The sequence below is a fragment of the Agelaius tricolor genome, unplaced genomic scaffold (assembly GCF_023055355.1).
Source record: "Agelaius tricolor isolate 1412-34295 unplaced genomic scaffold, bAgeTri1.0.p SCAF_22, whole genome shotgun sequence".
Lineage (NCBI taxonomy): Eukaryota > Metazoa > Chordata > Aves > Passeriformes > Icteridae > Agelaius > Agelaius tricolor.
The window spans coordinates 3,284,118-3,298,205 of record NW_027269282.1 but is presented as its reverse complement, the minus strand read 5'-3'; the positions used below and the strand labels follow the sequence as shown (position 1 = coordinate 3,298,205).

The 14,088-nt window shown below is 41.1% G+C and overlaps 1 protein-coding gene across 1 annotated transcript in view; it reads right to left on the bottom strand.

Moving 5' to 3' along the window:
- The window catches only part of SORCS3 (sortilin related VPS10 domain containing receptor 3), a 266,957-nt gene that overhangs the window by 27,443 nt on the left and 225,426 nt on the right, over window positions 1-14,088 (bottom strand). The window contains exons 15-18 of the mRNA XM_071446466.1: window positions 9,024-9,141; window positions 7,509-7,642; window positions 3,522-3,635; window positions 2,259-2,430 (exon numbers count right to left, since the gene is read on the bottom strand). Of these exons, the coding sequence (XP_071302567.1) occupies window positions 2,259-2,430; window positions 3,522-3,635; window positions 7,509-7,642; window positions 9,024-9,141 (538 nt within the window). The remainder of the gene's footprint in view (window positions 1-2,258; window positions 2,431-3,521; window positions 3,636-7,508; window positions 7,643-9,023; window positions 9,142-14,088) is intronic.

Genomic DNA, 14,088 nt, shown 5'->3' with positions numbered 1-14,088 from the left:
AAACTAAACCAAACATGCTAGTCCCACACAGAGATGTCAGATATCCTGGAGTTTATAAATATAAATGGAAATAGAACGGAAATGAAGGAAAGGAAATTTCAAAAGGAAAAAGAAATCATTGCTATCCATTTATATTCAAGAGGCGTGTTTTGTTGCTTTAAGCCCCATAAATAATGGAAAGGGAACAAGGTATGGGCTGTCACCAAGATTGGCTCTGAGTATGGAAATCAGTGAACAGACGTGGTCAAGAACACAACTCCACAACAGCTATTTGGCAGTCTAGTATTTCTTTGTGATCAAAATCAAACTCAGATTTTAAAAAAAGTCTAAAAAGGTTCTTATCTCCTCATGTTCCCTTGCATGTATACAGCCCAAATCTCAGTCCAGCCCCATATTCCTGAAAACACAGAAAAACCATCAGTCATTCTGCATTTATTTGTCTGTAGTCATTGCCACACATGTATTCTGAATACCATTGGAAAGAATCTTACTAAAGTTAATTCTATAAATCCTGAGAAATTCAGGTTTTGATTAATTATTATGAAGTCTTCATTTACCACTGAACACCTAAAGATCAGTCACCTCCATATATTGAGGGTGTGCACTAGAAGGCAGGAAAGAGCTGCTGGCTCATCAGGGTGAGTCTGACACAGCTGAATGGACACCACACAGATGTATCCACAGGAGGGCTGGTCAGGCTGCTCTTTGGCTCAGAAAGGAAGTGTAAACTTAGGTGCTAAACTACCACCAGTAAAGAGACTGACCAGAAAAGGTGGAGGAAGCCAGGAATTAATCTGTATGGCAGCAAGGTAAGTAATAATTAAGACCTCTACAGAAATTATTTCTTCCAAGTCGTAAGGAAATCCTTGGTCACAATTCTTCTCAGGTTCACACTAAAAGACTGGAATAGCTTTGTCCAAAATCTCAGTGTTCCTTTTCTTTTCTTCTTGAAATTCTATTATTTTAAGAAACGAACTCAACACACAACTTTCTGTGGAATAAACAGTTCACCTACAGAGACATATTCCAAAGAGTCTCTTCCCTTAGAAAAAAAAAAAAAAAGTTGTTTCAATGAAATGTTTTTCTAACTACCATTATTTCTCAACAACAGACATAAGAGTGAACGCCCTCACATATTTATTCAGCTACCTCTTCAATCTCTAAATCCTTTCAAAGATTCCACTCTTCAGCTACCTTGACTGCTGCCTTATTCCCCATCTGTTTATCATTCTTCATACGCAGCAGTTCCACTTCAGTTCCTTAATAAATTACTAGTTGATTCCTAATTTTTAGATTATATCCGTTCTTTTCTGAACTCCCACTCATAGTGTCTACACAAATTGTCTAACCATGTCAAGTCTGCAGAATAGAAAAGAAGCAGTAAGTAGACAAGAAATCCCCCTTGTATAAAAGCAGCGCATGCATGAACCTCTGAGGAAGTAGTAAAGAGGCCCTGTCAGATTAGTGTTGTCCCACTGAAATACTTAGCTACTATATAAGAATTTAATTTAGTGTGAGAATGTGTCTGTGTGTGGGTGGTCTGTCTCAGCTGTCTCCAGGTACTGCTCCAAAATAACATACACAGGACAGAAAATGTGACAAAAACAAGCTGTGCTCCTCCAACACTACCTCAGTCTCTGGCCAGAAGAGCCTCAACATTTTGATGCTTTTGGCAGCAGCATGGCCTGGTGTCACTTGTGCTACTGTTGGCTACCGAGGGAACTGTACCAATAGATAACTACAATAGATAAGGGCTAGGGCTAGAGTTGCTTTGAGGAGAGTTAATTCCTACTGCAAAATAACAATATCCCTCATTGTTCCCCGTGAGTGTGAACATGTTCCCCACTGTTCTTAACCTTTCCCAGAAGCTGAAGTTAAAGCTTCACATCCCAGATACAGAATTGTGGATCACAGAAACACCACTTCTGCCTCATAAACTCCATAAGCTGCAGTTTACTGGAAGCAGCAAGAAGTGAGAGGGGAAATAAATATTTGACCACATCTATCTTTCTTCAGCATTATCATCACTGATAGACAAGATAAGCAAACACCTTTGGTGTGACTCAATATGACCTGCTTGTATGTGTCACCACAGCCTTCAATTCTCTTAAATTCTTTAAGTCTCGTAAATCTCAGGACCATTCAGCATTTCATGATTCCCCCTTAATTACTATTTTCCTCTCAGCAGCCTGAAAAACAAAGGAAAAGAATGCCAGTCCCGCCACACAGAGAAAGGTTTACTGAGACCACTAACACACCTCTTCCATGAGGATGATGAAGGTGGCGTTGTGCCCCTGCTCCATGATCAGCTTCCCATCAGAGGTGAGGATGTGCAATCCCCGAGGTGCTTTTCCAGGGCATTTCTCCATCTTGGCCATGTACTTTTCTCTCAAGCCATCTGTGCAGTTGTTAGACACAATCCTGCGGTACCTGGGGAACAGGAACAAAGGACATTGGGCTCAGACAGTGGGTGAAAAGTTCCTTTGTTCTGTTTTTGTTTTGCCCCTCCACATTAATGCATGTGTTTTTTCAAAGGTTAAGTCCCTGCACGATCCCCTCACTGAAAGGAAGACTCAAAGAAACCTAATGCTTTATTAAGTAGGAGAAAGCCAAACCAATCACAATTGAACCTTCCCCAGGGATTCTCAGCAGCATCACTGAGAAGAGACACATTGTGGAAGTGAATTACCCTGCCTTACTAAAAGGCAGAGAATTCCTCCAACCCAAAGCCTGCAGGATTGCATCCTGCATCCCAGCTTTTTAATTATACCATTTATTAGGTCTTGTCTGCCTCTGCTGGGCTAGAGGGCACTTGAAAAAATACGTCAAGGGCTTTGCCCAGTTCAGTTTTAAAATGATTTGAGGCATGGGTTTTTCTCTTGGCTCTTCTTGGAAGATGTTGGCTAAACAGCAAAACTCAAGTCTTACAGCATTTCCTGCATGATAGTAGAACATTTGCAAAGTGATGCTGCCATAATAAACCAACACTTCCCATCTGTTCTGGGTTAGACCGGGAGAAACCAGCACATGAAGCTTGTCTGAAATGCAAGGCATTGAATGTACAAAGTGAAAATGGCAGAGGAAGAAAACATAAAAGAGACTAAAAATTGCTCATTTGAGCCTTCCTAGAAGCTGATATAAATAGAAGCTGTGAGATAGTAAGAGGTTCAGTAAAATACAATGTGAAATACCTCAAACCTGTCCTTTTAAATGTTCAGCTGTCTCTCAGGCAGACCTTTTTGATTTGTGTTTTAATTTTGCAACAAAGGGGAGCTCCAAGTCTAGGCTCCAGGGATCACACATCACTTGATAGCAATGCAATATCTATGTGTCACTTATGTTAACGTGCTTCTCCCTCTCTCTGAGGAACAAGGCAATTTTCCATACAGATGCTGTTGCAAACATCACCTCATGGATAAGACTGAAAAAGAGCATAATGGGATGCAGAGAAAAAAAGAACTGTCCAGGTTCTCTTGTCTAGTGCAGTCCCCAAAACCAGACAGATTGCAAGATGCACTTACCCAGTGCTGTTCCAGTAGTTCTGACCAACGTTGCAATCCTTGGACAGGGAGGATGGGCTGAACCAGAAGGCTGGGATGCACTGGTTGTTGCTGTGCCTCTCATATCCATAGTCACTGTGGAGAGAAGTCATTAATCCATCTGTAGCCTCTGACTTAAATGTCACTTTTTGGGTTCTTTTGGTTTGTTTGTTTTTTTGCAGCCTTTGCTTTTAGAATGAACCAGACTAATTCTAATATCTAATGTCACTTTTCACAACAGTGGCTAGGAATATAAAACACTGGGAGCACTTCCTGAGCAACTAGCCACAGTATGTATATTTATGTATGTTAATGGACTCCCTGGCTAAGCTGGGACTCGCCAGAGAGAAAAAAAACCAGCTGATGTTTTTCCAACACTAAACTAAAACACAACCAGCTTTGTAGTCTAAGGATTACATGGTATTGTGTCCCACAGGGAAGGCAATCCAGGGTATTGATTCTTCCTTGGACCACCTAAGAATGGAACTGTACACAACCACAACCAAAACTTCTTTTTACAGCTGCCTTTGTGTGCCAAGACAATGATGAAGAAATAGGATTAATCCAAAGCTTTCCATAAGTTTTAATAGGGTCTGGATCATGTTTCTATGTGTAGCCTTTATTGACAGGCTGGAATCAAAGGACAAATAATAAAAAGAGATTCTGGATTTTTGCCTGCAGCAAGTTAACAAATGCCAACATGCTAAATCTCTGTGAAAACACAGACACTACAGAAGCCACTGTCTTGAAAGCATTCTGTGCCCTTTAGGATACTCTGAGTTTTATCCTTCCCCTGTTCAGAGCCTGAACTGCCAACAGAAAGTCTCTAGGAAGAGCTTTGGTGAGACAAAATTATGCTATGTCCCCAATGGCCCAGGCTGCTACTGTTCTTTTTTTTTTTTTGGAGAGCAAAAATTCTGTGAGCTACTTTAAATGGTTTGGAGATTCCCTAATGCTCTTTCTCTCAACATTCAATTTAATCATTCTCAGTGGGTCCGACCTGCACAGTCAAAAATGCCTGGCAGGGACTTTGTAATTAAAAATATTCAGGAGGAGCTGTACTTTGCCCCAAAGAAGAAAAGAGCTGCATAAATATTTAATAAAATTAAAGACAACATTGCTGTGTGCCCTCAAGGTTCTGTGCTTGTTCATTAACTTCTGGTAAATGTATATTAAAACCTCACATGCTGCCCACCTTCCCTCTCATAAGCCCCAGGGTTTGCATAAGTTAAGGAAATAATCAAGTCCAGCTGCTGTGCTGTCTTTCTCAGGAAAGCTATCTTGACAGAGTAAATAAAGAAGCAGGAGGAGGGCAAAGAAAGCTCAGTGAGCACTTTAATACCACTTATGAGATCCTTCTGCCATTCTCTCTGTTAGAGAAAGGCCAGAATTTGCTTCTGGAAATGACTGCAAGGGTTGGCAGGAGTCACCCCCGATCCTGACTCATATGGATTTTTTGAACTGGGGCATAATCATGATTTATGCCCCTGAATTTTAGATCAGCCTTTTATCTAACTGCAGAGAGCAGCACTGCAGCCATGAGGCAGACAGGGGCAAGGGCACTGTGACCAAACGAGAGGGAGCACAGCCCCCACAGCGTGTGCTGAAGGGCTCCTGCAGTTATTTGTCCTATCCCCACAGCCCTCAAAGGCAGGGGTCATCACAGCAAGTGGCACAGGGTGCTCCAAGCCCAGAACCACATCCAAACCTCCTTTCTGAGGAAGCAGAGGGCCCATCTGGCAGGACTTGCTGGTCACTGTACTCACACAGTCCTGGCTGCTGGCCCTCCCCTTTCCCTGACACCCACAGGACCTGCCTGGTTCAACCCAAGGGACAGAGCAGTCAGTGCTTTCAAGAACTGGCAACTGTGAGCCCAGGCTGAGGAGGCTGGGTGGACATTTTTCCTTGAAAGGGAATGAGTTGTTCATGAAAGAGCATCAAGTGAAAGTAGGAGCTGTCCTTTCACCTGTCCTGTCCACCCTTTAGTGAGCAGAGAAAAGGCACCTGTCAGCATCTCCCCTTCTCATACTGACATCCCAAGGAAGGCAGGTGAATCTAGAAAATATTCTGGAATAACCTGCATCTTGCAACTGAGTAAGCAAGTGTTTCATCCTTTACAAGTCACAAATCAGAGCACAAGTTCACCCTTCTTCTTTGAGAAATCACTTTTAAAATGATCAAGCTCAGTGCCCCACTTCCAGCACTGCCAGTATTTTCCTCAAATGGACTGTCTCATACATTCTTCCAGTCAGCCCTGCTGAGTAGCATCAAAATTCACCATAAAGTTTCTTCTGATTCTCCATCACCAGCTATAACAATTTTGCAACTGGAAGCTAGTTAACAATTCTGTTGGCAGTGCAGGGTCTGAAACAAAAGCCAGCTTGTTGTCCTCTAATTGTATTTCCTCTGCAGGACTGACAAGTTTAACAGCAATACCCTCTCATATTAGGGGGAAAGTTAATCAAAAATGATACTGAATGCTTGCAAGAAATCTGTCACGTGATTGAAAAGGTGCATTCTGATGCAGACCCTTTTCAAGGCAGCATTTAAGGCCAATTCAGCTACTACAGTTTTTCACTTATAACTTGGAAAAGACAAACTTCCCTGTGAAAATATAAAGTGGGTGAGGAAAATACAGTGTAAGGAAAAAAAAAAAACAAAACCAAACCAATTCCTTAGCATGTCTGGAGACTGGTGCTGGATTCACCCCAGAGGCCTATGCCAATTCCAAGGGCAGATACTGCAAAGCAAGACAGGTCATCCTGCAAATTCCCATCATGAGAATGAAGGAGAAAGATCTCATGAGTCAAGATATGTAGTCTCAAATGTAATGTTGAATTAGGAACAAGTTAAATAAGCCTCCAGATCAGATTAAAATCTCTGTTCTATATCCCCAACTCTCTCTTAAAGACAAACTACTACAATATTCAAGAAAATACTCTGATCAATATTTTTCTTAATTTTGCTGCATTTCACTATGTCCATGCTCTAAAAGAGAACTTTGAGCCTAAGTCCAAATAAATATACAGATCTCATGCCTCACACCTCTTCAGAAAGTATTTGAAGGTAGATGAAGTGTTCAGGAATAACACCAATACCAGTCAGACACTGATCCTGAATAACCTACTATAAAGATTAAAATGTTTTCCCAGCTGATCAGCTTTCAGAATATTTTGAATTCCTTTTAAATGACATTCTGATAATTTAAGCTCAATCACAGACACTGACAGTCTTAAATCTTAGAAATATTGCCTATCACAGGTCCAGGTAGGAATTCCTCGGGCAGAGATCCTGACATGCATTCTCCCATCTCCTATCTCTGATTGTCAAGCAATAGCAAGCAGTGTCTCATTTCTCCCCTGCTTTATTTTTAAGCTGCTTTCAAAGTGACCTTAAAGCAATTTGAAAATTATGGTCCCATTAAGTTAGAAACACCAATATTTATGCAAAACAAGTAGTTATATCTGACAAGGGTGGGCTGTACAGTCATGTCACAGAAGCCCTTTCAGAAATTTCTCAATAAAACATTGTTAAGAAGCAATAAACTGTTCCCATCTATTCAAAAGAATAATGATTAAAATGTGCATGTTTTGCTGGCTTGCCCCCTAGGAAGTCAATGACCTTGGGAGAGAAATACCCTCCCTCTTCTGAAATGAATATATTTTGGACCAGAAAAGTCCTGGCTGTCACTATTCGGGAATGACAGACATAAAACGTCCACCAGTACTTGCAATTATTTTGCTTTTGAATTCCAGGCTTGGATTTCTCATGGAAATGAACAAATATTTCCTGCAGATGAAGGGGAAGCTTCCTTCACTCAGCAGGTTTGGGGGTCACAGTTCTGCTATATGGTATGATCACAGCTATAAAGCTGCATGAGACTCACTTCTTCTGCAAGGTTTTCTGTCTGGGTAGTATTTCAGGACAAAAACACAGCCCCTGCACAAGTCCCCAGAGTCACATACTCACCACTCAAAGTCTCCTTGGCCACAGACACATGGTTCAGACACCACAGTTTGGGAATAGTCCCGACCTAGGGAACACTGGGCTCCAGGCTTGCGCTTTTTATAAATCTTCCTCTCCCCCATGACACAAGGCTCCCCCTGCATTGGCCAAGGAACAAGAGGAGAAACACAGTTGTACTGGATGGAGCACTTTTTCAAAAGACACAAAAGGCAATTAAAACAAGCATTTATCTCTGGGAGGGTGGGGAGTTACAGTCCTGCTCTCTTTCGTTTCTTTGCAAAATCAAAACTCTCCTTGGGAGGACTCCTGAGCACAGTGTGCTCAGCATTGAGTTGGGATGCCAATGACAATGTGCCCAAAATGCCTGGATGCCCAAGCCATCACACCCACTTATCTCACCTTCCAGAAGGCATCCACCAATATCTAGTCCTACGAATTATCCTGAAAAGACAATGGGGGTGTAGGCCAGGGTTTTTTCCATATGTCAGATAAAGTCAATTTTGATGTGTGTTTCACTGGACTTTTTGAATGTAAAGGTTTTCAAGAACACTACTGGGAGTAGGTAATCTAAAACAAACATTTGATATCTAGGTGAGTTGCTATAAACAGAATTTTCTATTTTGCAGAAGTATTTTGTCTGCATAGAAGTAAGAAAAAAGACAACACCTAATTGTAATGCTTCTCTTCCCTATTAACAGTGATTCCCAAGATTGCTGCGTGGTTACAGATATGTCTTCCCTTTTCTTTCATTTCAATTATTTTCATTTATTCAATTCTACAACTTCAATTATCTTATCCTTGCCAAATTAATGTTCATTTCTCATTCATGGATTTCATTCAGGACTGCCACAGTGCCAATGGTTCTGGCTCTAGTTATGCTACCCTGCAGGCTGTGGGACATCATAGTGGTAGTCAGTAACCCATAAGTAATTTGCAGAGGTTATTGACCTCTCAGTTATAGTTCCTTCAGGACCTAAATATATCCAGCATGAAAATAAGCCAGTGTATGAAAAACAAAGCATGTATCCTTGAGTAGAAAGAAATAATCGGGTTTTCTCTGGTGTCTTTTATTCAAGAGCTTTTCAGATTCAAGGGTTTTACAGATATTCAAGGGTTTTACAGATACCTGCAGGACCTGCAGGATGAATAAATGTTTTTATTTTCATTTTTGAGTAGGGGAAATAAGAGGCAAACTGAAACAAAATTATTTTCATGAGTCAGTGACAGAGCTACAAAGAATTCAGTATCATCTACAATTCAATCATAAGGTGTCATTTTACACTGCCCTAAGCATTGAGGCCAAAAAGATCCAGCTGGTGCAATGGATTATATTCCTAAAAATAGAAGGTAATCTCCTGAGCTTGCCCATAGATACCAGGCCCCATGTTTATTCATGCACATTCTTCAAAGGATGCAAAATAAAAACATCCATATGCTTTGATGTAAAGAACAACTGCATTCCCACCTGGAAACACAGAGCAGGGGAAAAGGAACCCCACCAATGGAGAGTGGGGATACCTGATTGTGCAGATGCCAGGTCTGGTAGTCATCCTTGGTACACCTGCGGCTGAAGAGAGACTTGTAATCCACCTTGACCAGCTGCCACTCAGAACGGAGGCTGAAGTGCCCAAAAACTCTGAGCAGGGGAGACAAAAGAAAAGAAAGAGTCAGCCAGACTCATACTTCCATTCAGCAAATAACATCTCATGCTGCAGAAACCTATACACAGTGTTGGAGCTTAATGCCAGAAAATGGTATTCAGTCATGAACAATATTTTCCTGTTCTTACAACATCCCAGTAGTGTTTAGCCTTTTCCTGACACTCATACACAGCCTGTGTAGGAAGGTCTTCCCCTGACCAGGGGGAGACCTACACAGGCTTCCCCATCCAGCAAAATGGAACCCAAGTCTAATCACCCTTATTGCAATCTTTAGAGGACAGTAAATGTTACTTTTTTACTATTCCAAGTCTTTCACTAATCTATTTTTACCCAAGCCGCTTACGTGATTAAAAGTTTTGTTCTAATTATTCCAGACTAACAAAGAAAGAGAAAGACAAGATTTACAAATTTTCCTATGAAATCAAAAGAGAAGCAGAAAACAAGACTTCCCCACACTGACTGTAATTCAGATCCTGCTGTGCCCCCAGTGTGCTGCCATTATTTATTCTAGTTGATCTTGGTTTACACTATAATCACACTGAGTTGTTGGCTCTCCACTCACTCCTTCTCTAGTCTGCACCAAAATTGCTCTTCATTTTGCTGTTCTCCATGAAACAACAACCACCCAGGAATCAATCATGCTCTCCCCTGGAGACCTGTCTCAGCTCATGGGGATCAGAGATACAATGGTGGGTGGGCAATATCTGAGGGTATGGAGTGGTGGGTTTGCTGTGGACACCTGTCTATATCTAAGTTCTGCCTCACAGAGGAGCTCCACTGAGCTGACAAGCAGAACCTGTGTGCTGTCATGAACAAGTGGCTCAGGTTAGGAGTGAGCAAGTGAGGAAGGACTCGTCTGGTAAAATGGATTTATTAGGTGGATTGTTGCTGGCTGTCCAGACCCATTCTTACTGTAGTCCTAATTGCAGGGTATCAATGATAGGAAACACCATGGCATGCAGGCCATGCTACAGGAGAAGCTGCAATTCCTGTTCCTCAGCACAGAAGGCTCACCCTGGACCAAGATAAACTCACAGAAACCAAAGCAGTATGGGGTGCCAGAGCACTAGGAGCAGGAGGGAGAAGGGAGGAGCGGGAAGGAGCATGGTGGGGGGATGCAGAAGGCCTCCAAAACTGTACTCAATAGGAATTCTAACTGCAGATTCCCTCCCCACTTTTCCTTGGCACTGGGTATGTCCCATGGGCTTTCAGCACAAACCTTGTTTGTGCTGCATGACTAAAACATCAGTCCCTGCAAAATAGCAATGCAGCAAGCAGAAATCTTTTAGTCCAGCAGATTTACACCAGTATATGATTTGGTGCTTATTACGTGGAAAACACAGCAAAAGAAACATGACCAAAGAGAAACAGTGGCATAAACCCAGAAGAAGACAGGGCTGGAGAAATCCAACACTTTGCAAATCAATGCATCTAAAATGAAAATCTTGCTCCTCAGATTGTCCCTTAGCTAACTGTCCATCAGGAGGGAAAAAGGTTTCTTTGTGGTTTACAAAAATACACCAGAATTACTTGATTTTTAAATCCATTTTTAAAAGCTTTTAAACAATTCCTTCTGACATGGAAATTATTCCACGATAATTAATAAAAAAACCCAAGGTTTTCTAAGAGGAAGGCAACATATTGGCATTCCAAAAGCACAGAACATCAGATACTCTTTAATTAAATGATTTCAAAGATGATCTTTGTGTATAATTGCTATAATTTAGATGGAAACAATGCTACACTAAATGGAATTAGAGCAGTGTTAACAGAGAGAGGTTTTGCTCTGTGCTGCAGCGATGGTTCTGGGTCAGCTGATTCCTAACTGAAACTATTCTCTACTCCACCCTCCCCTTGGTAATAAAAGCTCTTGGTTAAGGCTAATCAATCATTGTGGAAGAGATTTCTGAGATAAGAGCACCAGAGAAGCCACCAAGCACCTGTCCCCGGCTCGCCAATGCCAAATGCCACCTACAGCATGGCTTCATTAGCCAATGCCAGGAACGTGGTGTGACAGCTCAAGATGAATTTGTTACACATTTGAAACTTCTATCAGTTTCTATTAGCAAATACAAGGAATGGAGGAGAGTGCTATGTGATCTTTGGTGTTCTGAGGTTCTATCAAGCAGCTTTCCTTGGAAAGGGATGAAAGTCTTCATTGTGAAGATTGAAAAGAGCTAAACAAACAATAGCAGGGCACAAACCCCAACTGAGCAAAACCAGGTGTTGCAGCTGAGCTCCACTTCCTCAGTTTAATGAATGACATCACTGGATGTTTTTCCATAGTTGGCCAAGGTGCATGCACAGGACCTCTCCCACCATATCTATTTTGAGGCGGCCAGGTCCAATAGAAGCTTGGGCAGACAGTAAAGAGCTACAAGATTTTAAAACTCATAGTGTCCAGCTATCAATAAGTGCTTGGCACTCAATGCTTCAGTTCCTCCATATTGGTTTCTATATCAAGTGCAAAGAAACAAGTTCCAAGGAAAGAGATGCAAAAAGAGATTGGTGGGGCCTTATTTTTCCCTACTCAACTGGTGAGTCCTCACATTTCTTTGAAGATCATTCAATTTATCTGATTCCCATGTGCCTTCATTTCCCATTTACTTTGGTCACTAAATAAGGGAGGTGATTTTTTTTTTTTAATAAAACAGGCAAACTATCAAGATAATACAGGGAGAAAGGAAATGGGGTACTATAAATTTTGCTTCAATAACTTTGCCTACCGTGGTCTAACTGAAAGCTCTTAATTGCTTGTTGCAAGCATAGAAAACAAGAGAGCTGGATTTTCAAGGTCCAGCTTTGAGAAGCCAACAAAGAAGGTATATTTTGATTCTTCCATATAAGCAGTCTCATGTGGAAGTCCTTGAGAAGCAATAAATACAAGAGCGCAGATGGCATTTAGATGGGGTCGGTTTTCTGACTAAGCTCAATTTTAAAAAGGTTCTCCAACCTAAGACATAGAATGGTAATTTACTGGCTTTAGACTGCATAGATTTTGTTCTACCCCTCTGAGTTACAATTCCACATGAAATCTTATCTAATAGGACAGCATCTTCTCAACTGGCTCTATGCATAGCTGACAGTGAAATCATTGTTAAGAAAACAGAAAATGCTTCCCAATCCTTTCTTTGGAGAAACAAGGCAAGGCTTTTATTGCCAGGGCTGGATGTCATTAATTTGCAGAAACCTATTAGAAACATGGAAATCAATTCTGAAATGCTTACAGTTTCATGATGGAGTCATTTTAGAAATGATCATTGCTAATGCTGCTATAATTATATCTTTCATTAATTTTTTAAATACACAGTAGCTTACAAATGCAGTGTACACTGCCTGGATAACCTTGTGCAGGAGCTTTTTAAAAGGCTTTTTACATTTATACAATGTTCTCTTTGCTTTTGCCTTATCATCCCTTGTATTGCTGATAGCTGTGTTTTTTATGTAATTCAATACTGCTCATTCCTGCCAGGTCAACAGAATGAATTGAGGGTCACAAGATAACTCACCTGCCTCTAGTCCATAGATTCAATCCCTGTTCCTGCTCATGGTGTGAGAAACAGACTTCCTCAAGTAACAGCTCCCACAGGAAAGGCATTGCCTGTATCCATGTGGATCTATCCCTGCTGGCAGTTTCAGATGAGCTGCCCAGCCAGCTATTAAAATGGAAATTCTCCTGCCTACATCAAGTCTTCTTCTATAATTTCTGAAGTAGACTGGTAGGACATCACATGGAGCAAGCAAGCACTGAAGCTGCCTGTACTGGGCTGGTCTGGTCTGGAAAAAGAAGGAAGATTTTCCCTTCACCAGCCCTCCCAGCTCCTTTGTGTGTGACACCTGCTGACCTCAGATGTGCCAGCACTGAGACAGAGGACTGGAGATGCCATGGAAGGAAGAAGCTGATAACACCTAACAGCAAAAGTACCCTCCTTTCTGAGGCAGTTTTCCTTCACTGGACATCCACAAGGTGAGAGACATGAAAAGTTTGGGTGGTTTTTTGCTTCTCTCAATGTACCTTAGGGACCTCTGAAGCCAGATTTTAACAAGATTAGGCCCCACAGAATAGACTGTTAGCATTTTTAATAACTAAAAATAAAATGAAAGCAAAAGGATATATTTAGTAGACAGCATCTTTTGAGATGAACTACAGAAGCAGATGGATGGATCAACAGAAAAGTAAAGCCAGAACTACGGAAAAAGAGCCAAACATATACTTTAATTGATAATACCGAGAGAAAAGCTAATTGCAGTGTCATCATAAATAGACTGTTTCATTTATAAAAGCCTGAAACCAACCTTGATTTTTATTTCCTTTCATTTTAAAAGAAAAATGCTTGCAGAGAAGTGCCTTAGCAAGCAAAAAAATCCCCAATAGTAAAATCAACCAAATTAGTGAATACTTCAGCTGACCTAAATCTGTGCTTTTGTTTAGAGAATGTAGAAAGGAAGAAAGTCAAGTAAGATCACTATCTGACTTCAGTTAAAATCCCTCTTTATTTACATCTGTGCATCTAACAGGTAGTGCCAGAAGTAGATATTGAATGGGCAAGAAGTGCTATGAAGCACAATCTGGAAGAATCACCTCCTGGCAGGAAAACAAGCATGTGTTGGTCTGGGTTTTGGTTTGTTTTTTTTGTTTTTTGTTTGTTTGTTTGGGGTTTTTTGGGGTTTTGTTTGTTTGTTTGTTTTTGTGGGGTTTGTTTTGTTTTGTTTTTTTTTAATTTTTCCAGTCCCTGGAGAGGAAGCTCTTCTCTCACTGAAACCAGAGGAAGTCCCAGATCTGGAGCAGTGAGTAGGTAATTCACCACAACTGAAGGTGCTCCTTCTCATTCTGAAGTCCAGCAGAGGAGCACATGTTGCTGCTGCTCCAATCTTAACAGATATTGTCTCACTCATAATTGCCTTGATTCCTTTGGGATTTT